Here is a 16,138-nt window from a genome sequence, read left to right as displayed (position 1 = left end):
TATATATATATATATATATATATATATATATATATATCTCAAAGGTTAGCTAAAAGCCAAAAGTAGCAAAATAGCTACAAATAGCAAAAGGCTAGCTGAAAGCTACCCCAGCAAAATGCTAACATGCTAAACATAAAGTAATACGAGGATAACAAAAAGCTAAAAGTTGTAAGAGGTTAGCAAAAAGCTACAAAATAAGATATTAGCTAAAAGTAACTAAATCTATAAGCCAAAAATACCACAATGCTAAAGTAGCAAAACTACATATTAAAGTAACAAGACTAGCTAAAAGTTAAAAATACCAAAACGGTAGCAAAAAATAACAACAGTTACTAATGGCTAAAAGTAGCAAAACAGCAGCTAAACGCTAAATGTATCAGAATGGTGGCTATATGTGCTAAAAGAAGCAAAATAGTAGCTAAAAATAGGGGGAAAAAACTGTTTAAGGCTAAAATTAAAGCAGTAGCTAAAAGGAGCACCACAGTAGCTAAAAGCCGAATGCATCAGAATAGTAGCTAAAAGTAGCTAAACAACTGAAAGTAGCAAAACAGCTGCTTAAAAGTAGCAAAAGAAAAACAGCTAGTCGCTGAAGCGGATTTCAAATAATTTTTTGAAGAAAATTTAAAGACAATGTATTTCTGTGGAAATTATTTAAAAAATAAAGTTAGATATTTTTAAAGTGTGCATGGGTTTTTTTCCATTTACCCTTTATTTATACAGGTTTAAATAATGTTTATTAAGAAGTTATTTATAAGTTACAAACACCAAGTGAACTCACTCATCTACCAAATGAGCTGAACTTTGATTTATGAACAGAATGAAAACACAGAATCTGCAGAAGTTGTGAAGAACAAAGAGAAAATGATAAATGGAAACCATGAGTATTAATTTAACATTCACACATAATTATAAAGTCTTCTTTGTATTTAGACGAGTCAGAGCATCAGCTGGTTGTTTAAAAACATCCGGATCAGTCAGATCTGTTGTAGGACTGATCGTCTAGTTTTCACATTTTAATCCTTCACTTTGTAAAAAGTCTGTTCTTCTTTCACTTCGTGTCTCTGGTGTTTTGAAGAGTTTCCTGTTCTCTGCTGCAGAGGAGCTCAAATTAAATCTTCTTCTGAGTCTCAACAACAGAAACATGATGAAGTTCAGTCCAACTTACCCGAACCTTTCCCCAGGAGGAGTGCTGCTGGCTTCAGACGGTCAGAACATGAACAGAACCCCACCGAACGGTTCTGGTCCTCCCCATGAAAGAAAAAGAGAACTGTCAGCAGGATGTAATTACAGCTCTCTGTCTTTGCTGTTTTCCTGCAGCCCTTCCTTCCTCGGAACAAACAAAGCAGATGACTGGGCCACAGAACCAGTCCGAACAGACCTGGATAGAAAGAGCGCTGAGAAACCTCCAAACCCGGAACACAGGACCGATTACCTGTTTGTGCCACACCTCACCTCACCTGAGGTCCGTGACGTCACACGGCAGTGCTCCTTCATGAGAAGAGGAACGAACAAAATAAAATACATTTAAAAAATAAAAATGAGAAACGAACACACAGAGGACCATCTCAGTTTCAGATTTGACCTACATCCGACCGATCCAAATGACCAAAATCCAGATTAAAATCTGTAATACCTAAAAACCACAAGATGGCGCCAGAGCCCATTGATTCATTCCGTCTGTGGTTTCCTGTTCTACCGGTAAATTGTCTAATTGAAGTCTTTTATTTATTTATTAATTTCTCTTCTAATTAAAACATTAGGTGTCATTTTAATTTATCAATCCTATTTAATACAACTACTTAAAGTGTGTTTACATGAAAGTAACACCACATGTCTGTTAGCAAAATTGCTTGTGAACCAGTAAATAAAATGTTAAAACTTCTAGAAATATACAACTTAAGACTTTGAGTTGCCCCAATTAAAAAAACAGACAAAAAAACCTTAAAAACATCTATAATTTAGTTAATTTTACAAATATTTACCAAACGCTTGATGTGACAGTAGCTTAGACTGCGCCCAATCACATATTCTGACTATTTATGAATTGTGCAAGATCAGTTTTAAGTTTCACCAATAATTATTTGTCTGTTAGCAAAATAATCATGAAAAATTGGAGATTTGAATAAAACTGGCAGATGTAGAACTACCTTGATTGACTTTTAGCATCAAACCAATTCAAGATGGCTGACATTACTTATCAAAATGAGTCAAAAATGGCTTTAACTCAGTCCAATTACAAATATTGAACTCAAATTTGATGATTCAGCAAACATTTCTCAAAGATCTTGCATCAGATTGGGCATAGTAAGATTTTAATCAAGAATATTTAAAATGCTGTTTCTCAACACTCAACGATTTGTTTTAAATGTTAATATGAAGGGTGGACCATAAATGTCACCTGACCAGGTGTTGAGATGTTTAGGTCACGTGATTCCAGGTGAAAGACTTGAACAAAAAAAAACTTTTACTTAAAATAAAACCACTTGAATATGGGCTGTAGTTACGTTATTTCTTATAACTATAAAATATGTTTATGAAACAGTCCGGTGATTAAAAGTGAACACAAGTAATGGTGCAGGTTCCTCAGTGTTTGTTTAAATGTCTAATTCTTTCAGCCTTTAAAGATTCAAACAACAAAATGAACCGGTCAAATGGAAAAAGGAGAAAAAAAAAACATTAAAAACTAAAAGTTTCCACAACTTGTTCTAAAACTAGATGCACGTTCAAAGAGCAAATTAAACATTCATTACAGCACATTTTAGTCACAGAACTTTTATTGTTTTATTCAAAAGGGAGAAAAATCCACGATCTCGGGCAGAGTTGTGAGGGGGGGGCAATGTGAGAAGCAGGAGCCTTTAAATATTAATCTTACGGTACTGCTGGGACGTTCTACAGAACCATCACAAGCCAGTGAGCTTTTTCTACAGCGGCAGCAAAACAAAAGAAAAATATATTTAAACATTTGCTTTTTCCAAGATGGCTGATAAAAACATATAGACAATAAGTAGGGGGGTGGGGGGGTTACAGAATTTAATGTTCTGATTGTTCCAATTGTTTGGCCAGCAGCAGAGGTTTGGAGGTAAGGAACATTTTTTGGGGATTAAAACTCAATAAACCATGGCACCCAAACTGAGCAGGGAGGAAGGGAACGGGGGAGATAAAAATTAAATCAAAAAGGAGGAGGCGGAAGAAGAGCAGCCGTCGTGTGAGAGAAGTTCAGGATCACAGCGATGTCGGCTCAGGAGACGTCTGAAACGACAACATCCGACAAACTCAGCTCGTCCTTTCAAAGCAACCAATCGTGTCTGAGGGGAACTTACAACTCGCAGGACGAGCTCCGTATCTTCGCATGATCTGGTCTTGCGTAAATTTCACAAAAGATTCATATTGTTCTGGTGAGAGAGAAAGATGGCGTGCGTTTGGTGAAGAAGTGGAGCAGTTTGAAACAGACAGGCGAGGGAAGGATGCTCCGCGGTCCTTGACAGCTGTTGTGTACGGAGCGTTTAGCTGCGGTCCGTTTGGAAACTAGTCGGATATTTACCTGCGAGTTTTGTGTTAAGGATCTGTTCGTACTCCTCTCGGATCTTCTCCTCGTGGTCTTTGAGCAGGCGCTCGCACAGGTAGCTGACCTGCCTCAGCGTGAACGAGGGCTGGTCCTTCTTTGAGGCACCTGGGAAACATTTAAAATGAATAAATCAGGAAGGCAGAAATGTGTCATCCCTGGAGATCAGTGCCAGCTTCACAGCTCTGCCTTTTTAAATTCAGCACTCGGGTCACGCAGAACTAATGCCGGCAGCCTCTGTGTCTCGGTCACACTGAAACCGGAGCCAGCTTTAGCTTGGTGATTCATCACTTTGTGCTCTTTTTATGTCTGCTCTGAGCCAGGTGGACTCAAATGGGAGTAAATCTCAGCGGTGGATGGAGGAGAGACGCCTAACGGAGAGGCCGGGTCAGTGACGGTGCCGTAGGATGATGTACGGGTTTGTCAGGAGCCTGAAGACCCGGGAGCTTGAGTTACATCTCACACTTTAGTGGGATTTTATGGCTCAAACTTCACTTCTAAAAACGATGCCAAGAAAATAAAACGCAAAAAGCTCAAAGTAGAACATTTATAATATGAGTGGACTTTGTTTGATCAAACCAGCAGCAAAGGATGGCTGAAGCTCTTTTTACATTACCACACCAGATAATTTTCATTCAACCTTTATTGATACAGGTTAGTTTCGTTGAGTCTCGAGGACTCATTTACAAGCGAGACCTGATTTAGACAAAGTAGATTAATGAGTTTCTACTGGTCTCCAGCAGTTATTGCTATGGTTTATTATCTGGGTGTCCAAAAACTTCTTTAAAAAAAGTCTTCAGTTGATCCAAAATGCTGCTGCCAGGGTCTAAACTGGAGTTGGTAGGAGAGATCATGTCTCCAGTTTTAGCTTCTCTCCACTGGCTCCCTGTCAAATCCAGAGTTGAATTCAAAATCAACAAAAATGGTTAAATCATGTCATCTGGACCAGTTTCCTACTTCTAACCTACAAAGCTCTCAACAACCTAGCTCAATCTTATATCACAGATCTTATTGTTCCAGATTTTCCTCACAGAGCACTTCGCTCTCAGACTGCAGGCTTACTTGTGGTTCCTAGAGTTTCCAAAAACAGACTGGGAGGCAGATCTTTTGGTTATCAGACTCCTCTTGTGGAATCAACTTCCAGTTTCTGTCCGTGAGGCTGACACATTGTCCAGTTTTAAGACTTTCCTTTTTGATAAATCCTATAGTTAGTGTTGGCCTGTTATGCTGCTATAGACTTAGGCTACTGGAGGACAAATTGACCTCATTTCCTTAAATGAATTGTTAAAATTGTAGTTTTCATTTGATACTATATCTATCTGAACGTGATTCTGGACCTGCCATTGTGTATCTGTTCCTCCTTCCTGTTCCTCTCAAACCCAGCCGGTCGAAGCAGATGGCGCTTGTCCTGAACCTGGTTCTGCTAAAGGTTTCTTCCTCATGAGGGAGTTTTTCCTTTCCACTGTCGCCTTCATGCTTGCTCAAGATGAGAGTCTGCGATGAAGTTAAACACAAAGCAGTCTGCTGCTTAGATAAATAACGTTAAATTATTTTATATATGAATATTTCTGTTCAGTGCCCTGAGACGACTTCTGGTGTGACTTGGCGCTTTATAAATAAACTGAATTAAATTGAATTGTTCAGCTCTGAGATCTACAACACGGTGCTGGTGAGGTCTGTGTGTCCTACCAGGCGGGGAGCTGGGAGCGTTGAGGGTAGAACTGGGACTGGGGGCGTCACTGGAGCTGCAGGCCTCCGTCTGGTTGAAGGCACCTTCCAGCTGCCGTCGCCTCTGGATCCGGCTGTACTCTTGGCGAAGGTTCTGGAAGATTTGCTCTGGAGGAATCAAGCAGAAACAAAGTTTTGTTTTTTTTAATGTGAGCAAAAAGAAGAGTGTGCAACTTTTTGGATTGTATCTTTAGAAGTATTGTACACGTAGTTTCTGTCCAACACTGTAATCAAAGTACATGAATTAAATCACCGGTCTAATCTTTAATGCGTGTTCTGTGAGCTCAGAGGGTTCATACAATACAGAACAGAAACAGAAAGGCCTAACAGCAGCATCTTCATTCACTGACAGGAAGCAGCCATGTTAAATAAATACAGATGGACAACAGATCACAAACACCTTCTGTGGCCAACACTTTCACTTCTGTTTCAAAGTTGTCGTTTTGTTTAAAAGATAAGCATAAACCCAAGCCAGAGCTGCTGTGAAAGATTCACGCTGAACACAATAAAATCCTCTCCCTCTGAGGTGAACGCTGGGTTTAACCTGCTTCGTGTCCAAAAGCTACAACTTTCAGAAAACGTCAAATGTGTCCAAGCCCTTAATGTTCAAAAGTTAAGATATTTTCATTCTGCTTTATTTCAATATGTTTATAATCTGTAAAATCCCCCAGGTACAAGCCTAAATGAATACATTTGAATGTGTGTGTGTGTAAATGGTAAAATAAGGGATGAAAACAGACGAACCCTGGGAAAACCAGTGCAAAACAACATGGCCTCAAACAATGCAAAGGAGGGACTTTATCCGCCTTCGTTTGTACAGGGAGTAAAGTCTGAGCACCTCTATCTGGGGAGTCGGGCCTCGTTTATCTTGGGTGGGAGGCAGTCCTGCCGTCACTAGACCTCTCAGAGGCTTGATTGGACCGGCAGGGAACACAAGACCTTCACCACGGACGGAGCATTTTAAATAAAAACCCTCATCTTTGTGGATTTGACCCGACTTCTGAAACCCACCAACAGAAACGAAAGACTCTGGCAAACAACCCGGCACAGCAGAGAACATCGTCATAAGCACAACACAGCTAACAAGTTTTAAGTGGCAGCTTTGTTAAACAGCCAGAAACATCACTTAAAAAAAAAAAAAAAAAAAAAAAAAAACAGATTCTGAAGTGTTTTTATTTGCTGATTCAAATCCTCGTTTAAACACTGTTGACAGAAAACACGTGGACAACTGCGACCATCACAAAGCTGTAACTGATCCTGATAGCATCTCTAATTGGAGCGTCACGTTCCAGCAGATAAAAACACGTATTTGCGTGCGAGAGCAACAAAAACACTCAGTAACAAGTCTGCAAAGTCCTAACCGGAGCAGCTTTTTGTCAAGAGGAAGGTTAGAGGTTTGACCCCAGCCCAACCAAACCCAAAACACTTGAGACCAAGTATGAACGTTTGTGGGTGGATAAATATGGTTTTTAGTGTAAAAGCTGAATTGGCAAAGCAAAAACATTCCAACAAGCTGGCTAAAAGTTAGGGTTTTTGTAAAACTTATTTCTGGGGGAGCGTTGTATTAAAAAATAATAATATTAAAATGGAACTGTTGTTAAAACAAACTGCATGAATGGACAAATTTATTATTTTTATTTATTAACCTTTATTTAATGAAGCCAAATTAAACCAAAAAGCTGACCTAAAAACAAACAATGCCAACAAATGAAATGTTGAAGTGAAAGGTTTATATCTGGAGAAATCAGTTTCTTAACGTCACTAATGTGAGCTTAGCGTCGTCCAGTGACAGTAGTTTCTAAAAGAGGAAAGCTGCTTCGCTGCATTTATTATAAATTAACACGGATTTTTCTTCCTAAAATCAAAAAAAAACCTGAGGTAATCTGTCCTCCTGGATTCATCGGACACAATCATGAAACGTGTTTGTAGTCGCGTCACTTCCAGCTCTGCTAGCTGCTGGCAGCTTAACAGTAGGCAGGCATTACTAAAGAATGAGCACCCTGCCACGACCGGCCCAAACGATCAATCACAGAAGCTTCTTGGAGTCAAGGGAGAACCGTAGAAACCTCCATCTGAAAGAATCAGACACAAGCTGCACACTAAATACAAGCAAGCAGACAAATTAGAACTCTGTGCATAAAATCACAGCTAACTTCTTCATTTTACCCTGAAGGAACGAGGGGAGCGGTGGGTTTCAGATGTCAAATGCCTGAAAGTAGATCGTGAAGTAGTCAAGGTCAAGTTGTCCCTGTGTTTTTCATATTAATACTAGTTTGAACACAGTATTAAGGTAAAATGACAAGAATTAGACTTTCCAGTGAGGGTTAACTTGTATTTAAACAGCCCACATCACCTCCCCTCCTTATTTTCTGCCTCACCCGAGCTTCAGGTTTGACCCGTTACTATTAACCATTCATTCAAATACACAAACCCGATGAGGGATTTCCCACTACAGGGGTTCAGTGTTGGTTGCAAGATCATGACTGTTCCTTTTTCTAGTACACACGCTCACATTTTCATTGGACGTCAGTCTCAATAAGCTGCGATCAGCTCTTGATGAAAGCTGCTGTTTGTTCTGACCCAGACAAAACCTGGTCCTACTGTAGCACCAGACACTAGAAAAGGTTTAGGTTTTAGGAAGCACTGGCTCCTAAATCCTCGTCTTGTGCCTGCAGACAAACCTTTCCCCATCAGAAGAAAACGTAACTGTGTAGAGCAACAGGGAGGACAGCTGATGTTCAAACGACACAAAAATGCTCTCAGCAAACCACATCAGAAAGGTTTACAGCAGCGCTCCCACGTTGGGTGACCCCTACAATAAAGATCATCCTAATACCAGTTAACTGGACGTCATATTTAGAGCATACAAACCACTAAGACTTAAAACTTTGTAGCTGTTGTGCTCTAATGCAGCTGGACAGGCTGAAATGAAACACTCAAGAGGCTTGATGGATTCACAACAGAGTTCATCTAAATCTGCATGTGGACCGTCACATCAATCTGAGCAAACCCAACAGACTGAATCATAAAATAGACGCATAATAAACAGCAGTAGGCAAACAAAACAAAAAAAGCACGATTGAACAAAGTGTGAACATTAACAGGTCAAAAAATAAGTACAGTACTCAGCTTCAGGATCAACATAACCCTCGGAAACCATATGTCCATAACTCACCATCAATTAAAAGATATTTCACATTTTTTAGGCGTTTACAGTTGATATTCTAAAACAAATACACACTAAATTTTGTTTCAGAGTATGGAATAAAGAGATAGAGCTACGTGGTTATTCAAAGATTGTATTTTACAAAGTTTACAGCTACGACCCAAACAATCGGTACAACCCAGACAGAGAGAGGAGAGCTAAAGTTAGCATCACCACACCCGACCCTTCGACATGAAAACAAGTCAGCAGATATCGCTTTTTAGCTGTTCATACACCTGTGTAGGTGGTGTTCATAGAAAGCCTGTGAAGTCTGCGTTGCAGCAGCTGGATGTCGATGGCTGAACGCTGATCAGACGAACAGTGAAAAAATAAAGGACGAAAGATACGAGGGACGTCCTGTTCAAGTTTACACTGAATTTACTGAAATACTTAGCACCAGCAAACTGGTTGACCCACTTTGTGAAGGGGCTATTTATAAGACTGAGTTTGTTGTGGCTCCTCAGACTGATGAAGTCTTTTGGATGAAAGACGAAACATTTCAACAAAAAAGAAAAAACATCCAGAGGATCTGACTTAACTTTGTTAGATGTTTTACCTGGATTATTGAGCATGAACTTTGATGTTACTGAAATAGTTTTAGCTTCACATTGGAAGCACGTTTATTGTACAAAAAGGGCCGTTTCTGTCACACGAAGAACTTTATTTTAGGTGACAGGGCCTTCTCTGTAGCAGGACCAAGACTTTGGAACGAGTTACCTCTGCTTGTCAGACTGGTCCCCTCCCTCTCGGTTTTCAAATCCCGTTTAAAAACCCACGTCATATTTATTATCTGCATTGTTTTTATGTCTATATTTTGATTTACTTTATTTTGTATATTGCTTTATGTGATACCTGTTGTTCTGTCTGTACAGCACTTTGGTTGGCCTTGTCGCTGTTTTAAGTGCTCTATAAATAAAATGGTATGGTATTGACCAAGATTATATTTTTCCCCCAATTTAGTGAATTCTGTTTAAAATAGAATAAGACCATTTTTAGGTTGAACTGATTTTGAACAGCCAACTGCAATAGAAATGTTAGTTTCACTTAAAAATGGTGTCTTGTAAACAAGGTCCAAGTGAACTTTCAACAATGCCCAGACATTTCCTGTTTCTAAAGGATAAAAAATAATTGTTAATGTAAGGTTTGTTCTAACTCAGTCATGGTAAGATAAGGGCCCGAGGGCCCAAAGTGGTCCGTGGACGATCCTGCTCTGGCCCCATCCATCCATTATCTTTACCTGCGTCTTCCTTTTTGGGCTGCAGGGATCACTGGTGCCCATGTTCAGCTATGACTGCGCGAGGTGCAGGACACCCTGGACAGGTCTCCAGTCCATCACAGGGTCACATTGAGACAAAGAACCATTCACTGTCTCACTCACACCTAGGGACAATTTAGAGTTACCAGTCAGCCTAACATGCATGTTTTTGGTCTGTCGGAGGAAACCAAAGTACCTGGAGAAGACGCACATGCATGAAGAGAACATGCAAACTCCACCCAGAAAGGCCCCCAGACCAGGATTTAAACCGGGGCAACCTGCTTGCTGAGAGGCAGCAGCTCTACCAACTTGGCCACCATGATGCCCTCGATCTGGCCCCCATAATCCTTAAATGAAAACTAACTTTAAAGAATTTGATGAAAACCAGCATTTTATAGATTAAATTTAAGGAAGTCTAAATGTAACATCCTGGACAAATACATCAAAAGCCTGTTGATTAAGATGGGCTAAAACTTTTTTTTTAAGTTGCGTTTCCACAAACCACAGTACACTTGAAACTTAAAAACTACAAAAAGCAAACTGTAGTTGTTGTTTTTTTCTCCATATTGAAATGACTGGTAACCAATATATTGTCACAAGAGGCAGTTTACAGAAAGTATGTTTAATATTCCTAAAGATTATTGGAGAGACCTATTTTATTTAGCCTGCTATGCTACAACAAGAAAAGCCTGAAAATGGTTAAGAGCATTTTCTCCATTTCTCTTCGATTGCTTTAAATGTCTTGATTTGGACCTCAGGGGAAAGAAAATGTTGCCCGTCCCTGTTCTAAATGATAAAAGTATCTGAATTACCTTGAAGGGACTTTTACAGAACAATCAGGGAATTTAAAAAACACCTGACCTGAGTCAATTTAAAGGCTAAAGGATACTTTTCCCTTAAGTGATGCTTTGCCAGTAAACAGGAACTACAAGCATCTGTGCCTTTCGGATCCAGAGCCAAAATGGAAGGCAACGCTCACAAAACCCATCTGTATTACTACAGAAATTAGTTTTAAACCATGGAAGATAGTGGAGCCTTTAACCGCTTTTTTATTTATTTTCTAAGGAATGACAAGGATGCACAATAATGTCTAACAGGATTTTTTTTTTTTTTTTTTGACAACCCACAAGGATCAGGCCTCACCACTGCCAAAACCCTGGCACATACAATAAGCCATTGAACTGCAGGCGAGATCTCCAAGTGATAATTCTGTGTCTACTTGAATATTCCTAAAGTGCTCGCAGTGGAAATGCATGTTGCAGTCAATGGCAGAATGCAGGGAATAAACAAAGGAAATTAACAATAGCTTTCAGTGCTGTGGAGGAAAGAAATTGTGGAGGATAATGATAGCCCCCACCTAAATGGAGCCAACAGGCAGCATGAAGAGGCTGCTGCTGTGATGCCATTTGTCTTCTGCAGACCCGACAGATTACATTGTTAGCTGTTTAAATATCTATGCAGGATCTTCTGTTGCCCCTAATCACTTTTCAAATTAAGCATAATCAAAGAATTTAATTAGCTATGAGGCATAGCTGAAGATTAGGTAAAGCTGATGAGGGAAGTCAGGGCTGGAAAAGGTAAGTAGTGATATTTACCAAAGCAGACCCACGTTAGCTAGCACAGGCTAACCCAGGCAAGTGCTAATAGTTGGCAGCATGCCACTGACAGATACCTAAAGACGCGTTTTTACTTTAATAATTGTCAGACGACGTTAAGTTATCATCGACATTCCTCTTCCTGACATTAGCTAACGCTTAGCCTCCAACCCCCATTCTGATTCTTTCCATTTCACTCCACCCAAACCCCCTCCCCCATGACACCCACCCCAAAACGCAGGAAGAAGAAAAAAGGGAAACGGGTCAAATTCAGATTTATACCTGGGGTGAGCCTGTGTTCGCCTCCGACGGGTTGAGGGGACATCGAATGTGCCGGGCTGTCGACTGGGGTACGGAGGTTGCATCTCTGCGGGGACGGAGCGCTCTGAGTCCCCGGTAGCGGGTTGCACCTTCTCCGCTTGGGAGACTGGGGACTGAGGAGGGCCTCGAACTCCATCGACCGCTTTAACGTAGCACCGCAAGCCATGTTAGCTAAACAAAACCGGCAAAAGTAGGGTGGAGGGGAAAATAAAATAAAACACCGGCGATAGTTGGGTTTAACGCTCCCTTTTGAATGCTTAACGTGCCTCCTTGAGTTTCCTCTCGTACTCTCTTCCCCTCCACAACAACGGATTTTCTTCTCTGAGTAGTAAAAGCCCAACGGCCGACCTGCTGAATATTTGAAACGTCACAATGCAGACCATACCATTGTAGAACAAAAGAGGGGGGGTCAATATTTTCAACAATGAAATTAAGATTTATCACTACTCTAATGTTAAATTCGTATATATAATATAGTCTTATAAACATAATATATCATAATTTTCTAAAATACATTTATTTTAGATGTTCTATCAAAGCGGCTTGGTTTGCAACTTCCGGCCGTGCAACCCCCGGAGATTTTAGTTGAACCAAAGACTACATCGACGTTGAACTCAAAATGAGGGTTCACGAGACGTCTGGTGGCGGTGGTCAGTCAGCCAGGGATTAATAAAGTATATTTCTATTTTATTTGTTGAGAATAGTTGTTTGAGTGTTGTGTGTAAATATGAGTGACACATTTTACAGATTATAAGCAATATAATTTATTTGGCTGTATCATGTATGATACAGTATGATATAGTATCTGTATCTACCTTACCATCATATTTCATTTCATATCAATGTCATTCACTACCTGTGCAATAATCTGTCACACAACCTGTGTAGTACTGTATATATTAGTTATGTGCAATATATATCATGTGCATTTTAGCTTATACTGTATTACTACCTTGAAATACTTATTCATACAAATTCATCCTACTTGCACTGTTATATTCTACCATGCTGTTGTTTACTATCTCTCTTTAGGACCTTGTAAATATTATAATTACTTTTTCACTTTTTGGTACTTTATTTTATTGCATGCTTTAGTATTTTTCTTGTTTGTTTGTTCTTTGTTTTTCGTGAGTCAAATCAGTTCTTCTCATCCTGAGCATTTCATTGTATACCTTGTGTTAACCTGCATTCGACAAATAAACATAACTTAAACTTGAACTATTTAACCAAAATGTGATACAAAATGTCCACACAGAGATGTAAAATAAATATTTAAAAGTTAGACTTAAAATGATCCAAATATTAAAAAAAAAAAAAAAAAATCTAAGAATAGTTTGTATGTTTTCCACCTCTAAAATAAGTGGCTTGCTATCATTATAATCCATCAACGTTTCAGTGTGATGTTACATTTTAATCTTCTTTAAGAAAAAGCAGATTTTTATTATCTATTTACCCCCTTTTAACAAGCAGTGGCCACTTATGAAAATATGTGTTTTGTTCTGCACATTAAAAATACTCTTCTTATTTTTTTCTTCATGAATATTCATGAAATAAAATAGATTGTAAAATGAGATAAACTAAATAAATGTGCTAAATATTTTATGTGTTTTGTGGCTTCAAATTGGATGTTCATCCACAAATAAGCAATAAAGAACAGTGAAAATTAAAAAAAAATATTTGCATTCCTGCGTACATTTAGTTTCTTTACAGTTTACATCAGTGACACAAATTATTCCAGGTGTTGAAAACTTCAAAAGTTATTTATTTATCATTTGCTCATTGTACAAAATATTCTAATACAACATTGCAAACATTACGTTTACTTGAAGTATTTTACAGATTCGTTTTTAAATATAAATCCAACAAAAATCAACAGGCGCACGTGAAAAATAAAGGCACGCAAACAAAGTTTCAAAATGACAAAATGTCAAAAATTTTGAAGGAAATAAAAACATTTTCAAAATCCTGAAGTTCACATGAAGAAAATAGCTGTTGAGTTGTCCTTTTATGGCACATATACTTTAAACATTTGTGCGTATGGCAGCGAAAGTAAAGATAAAGAAAATTTAGCGCACCACAAAATCCTTTGAACCTTATTTTGTATTTCTTAATGACAGCTATGATCTGATTTATAATAATAATAATAATAATAGCACATTCTATATCTAAAAAGAATGTGTCAGGTCGGGTTCAAAACTTTTAGTCTTGACTGAAAAAGTCTTTTGGATGAACGACAAAACATTTCAGTAACGAAGAACCTGTCCAAAGGACCTGACTCAACATGCTTATCCACCTGGACGATTGAGCATCATTAGGCCTGTCACGATAACAAATTTTGCTGGGCGATAAATTGTCTCAGAAATTATTGTGATAAACGATAATATTGATTGAAATTTGACAATGATTAGTAATTAATGTCAAATTTAAGAAGAAATTTTGGTTAATTTGTTTTGCATGTAGTACCTTTTTCCAACCACCGGATGGCAGTATAAGACTGTTTGAACCAAAGGATGGATAGTGAGGGAGCGAGCTGCGTTACTCTTCAAGAAAAATGGGAAGGAGGCCTCTTGACGTGACTTGGGCTGTCTCTTTCCTTCTTTTATTCGGTTCTCAAAATGGCAGATGCTCAGTGTGGTTCGAGCTCTTTAGCATAGCATTTGTCACACAAAGCTTTTAATAAAAAAAATCAGTAAACAAGTTCTCAGCTTCTTTTTGCAGAGAAAAACAACTTTTTACATGAAGACACGAGTTTCAATCGTGAATTTTGGAGCTTCGACAAGACGGAGGTTTGTTGCCGAGGTCGGCCTGTTAGCTTAGCTCGTAGCCTAGCTTCGCAGCTTAACTTCTCTTAACGATCCAAAAAATGCAATTTTGGATCGTTAAAACTGATTTTAAAGAGAAAGGGGTCAGTGAAGAGCACCGGAGTTGAGCTTTTTGTCATCCAATGTCTTCAGCAGAAAGAGAGAGACGAAGAAACGACAAAGCCGATAAATGAAAATGAGGTCAATAATTTTCATTTATCGTGCGATTAATTGATTAATTGATTTATTGTTTATCGCGACAGGCCTACGCATCATGGTCACACTGTATAACAGGTTTAAAGTCAAACAGGGTGTGCTCAATTTTTTTCTATTCTGTCCATGTGATAGCTTCAAAAGAATACATTCATATATATTTCATCTTTGCCCGCTTTTCCTTTCCAGGTCACGTGGGTCACTGGTGCCCATGTCCTTCAAGAGACAAGGTACATCCAACATCGCAAACCATGACGGGGCCTTCAAAAATTATAAAGTCCTCAACCGAACAAGTGCTTTAAACTTATTTTCCCAAGTGATTGTCTTGGCTCTGCCACAGATGTTGCTCTTAAAAGGACTGTTCCAGTGCCTGTGCTTACAGTTTTGTGGATCCATTCAGCTCAATGCACGGCTTGAATTCATATGGTGAGCTTTGTGCAAAATGGTCATGTGCACAGGCCTTTTGTGGAGGGCAGGCATTCATGTGCAGATGGTACCGGCAACCAGGAGGGTCCTCTGTATTTATGTGAAGACAGAATACAATCAGATACAAAGACGACATCTGTAAGTACACCTGTGTGGCAAATAAAGTACGTTGATGTCTCAACAACATGTTAAAGCACTTAAAATAAGCCAGAGAGAGCTCATAACAACAAATACAAAATGATTTAATGATTTAGCGCCAGATATGGCTTTTAATTTCTTTTAACATGGTACTTAAAGTTTAAAAAAAAGGGAACCAAAAATTAAACTCTATATATTTCTTCTTGTTGCCAGTAAATAACATCATCTACATGTTTTGAACTAAAATAGTCCTAACCTTTTATGTTGGCAGAAACAAAACTCCGATAATAGCTTTTTTTAAACTTGGCGCTGACATTTACAAATTTAATATAAGTGACATTGTTCAGGCAGCATGCAAATTTCTGTCTTTGAACCAATTATTGCACTCCAAAAAACAAAACAGATGTGCATTAAGATTCATCTTTGAAATATTTTTACGTATTAGTCAGAATCAACAGTGAAGGTTCACGCTATCGGACAATACAGATTGTCTTTGTTCCAACATTTGTTATATATGTTTGATAGCGAAATATTTTAGTCAAACTTAAGGTCCTGTATTTGCTTTAAAAATGCAATTTGACACTTAGAACAAAATAATATGTTTTTGTTTGAAACAGTGCAGAAAACTTACAAGTCTTCCAGTGGATCTATGTTTCAGTGCATTATCTCAAATGCACTTAAAAAAAACTCCTTTAGTCCCGTTTGTATCACACAAATGCGTGCACAGCGTGTTTTGATATAATGACATATTGAAACAGCAAACAAAAAGTAAAAAATTATATTAAGTGATGTTATGAATGTGAAAAAGTTGAGAAGAATTAATATTGTCTCCTAACAAGTATTTTAAATCTCATAGTTGTTCAAATCCAAGCAAAAAAAAAAAAAAAAAAAAAC

The 16,138-nt window shown here is 38.5% G+C and overlaps 2 protein-coding genes across 2 annotated transcripts in view; both read right to left on the bottom strand.

The window, feature by feature from the left end:
• rhbdl2 (rhomboid, veinlet-like 2 (Drosophila)) overlaps window positions 1-1,327 on the bottom strand; it is a 10,181-nt gene extending 8,854 nt beyond the window's left edge. Inside the window, exon 1 of the mRNA XM_037676819.1 lies at window positions 1,166-1,327. The gene's annotated coding sequence lies outside the window, so the exon portion shown is untranslated. The remainder of the gene's footprint in view (window positions 1-1,165) is intronic.
• Window positions 1,328-2,756: 1,429 nt separating this feature from the next.
• akirin1 (akirin 1) lies at window positions 2,757-12,009 on the bottom strand. The gene is made up of 5 exons (XM_037676817.1): window positions 11,628-12,009; window positions 5,252-5,398; window positions 3,542-3,670; window positions 3,321-3,392; window positions 2,757-3,249 (listed from the first exon to the last, which is right to left on the bottom strand). Exons 1-5 carry the CDS (start codon window positions 11,830-11,832, stop codon window positions 3,239-3,241), a joined length of 564 nt encoding a protein of 187 aa, XP_037532745.1. The 5' UTR covers window positions 11,833-12,009; the 3' UTR covers window positions 2,757-3,238.
• Window positions 12,010-16,138: the final 4,129 nt, after the last annotated feature.

The sequence above is a fragment of the Nematolebias whitei genome, chromosome 5 (genome assembly GCF_014905685.2).
Source record: "Nematolebias whitei isolate Nwh7 chromosome 5, NemWhi1, whole genome shotgun sequence".
Lineage (NCBI taxonomy): Eukaryota > Metazoa > Chordata > Actinopteri > Cyprinodontiformes > Rivulidae > Nematolebias > Nematolebias whitei.
Note: the sequence above shows the minus strand (reverse complement) of the source record. Positions and strands in the feature narration are given on the sequence as shown.

What these genes read in the sequence shown, in the direction of transcription:
- akirin1 (XM_037676817.1), bottom strand. Translation starts at nt 11,832, where the DNA reads ATGGCTTGCGGTGCTACGTTAAAGCGGTCGATGGAGTTCGAGGCCCTC. An exon ending in CGAACACAGGCTCACCCCAG is followed by an intron (nt 5,399 to 11,627) that starts GTATAAATCTGA and finishes TGATTCCTCCAG; the next exon opens with AGCAAATCTTCCAGAACCTT. An exon ending in CCTTAACACAAAACTCGCAG is followed by an intron (nt 3,393 to 3,541) that starts GTAAATATCCGA and finishes CTCTCTCACCAG; the next exon opens with AACAATATGAATCTTTTGTG.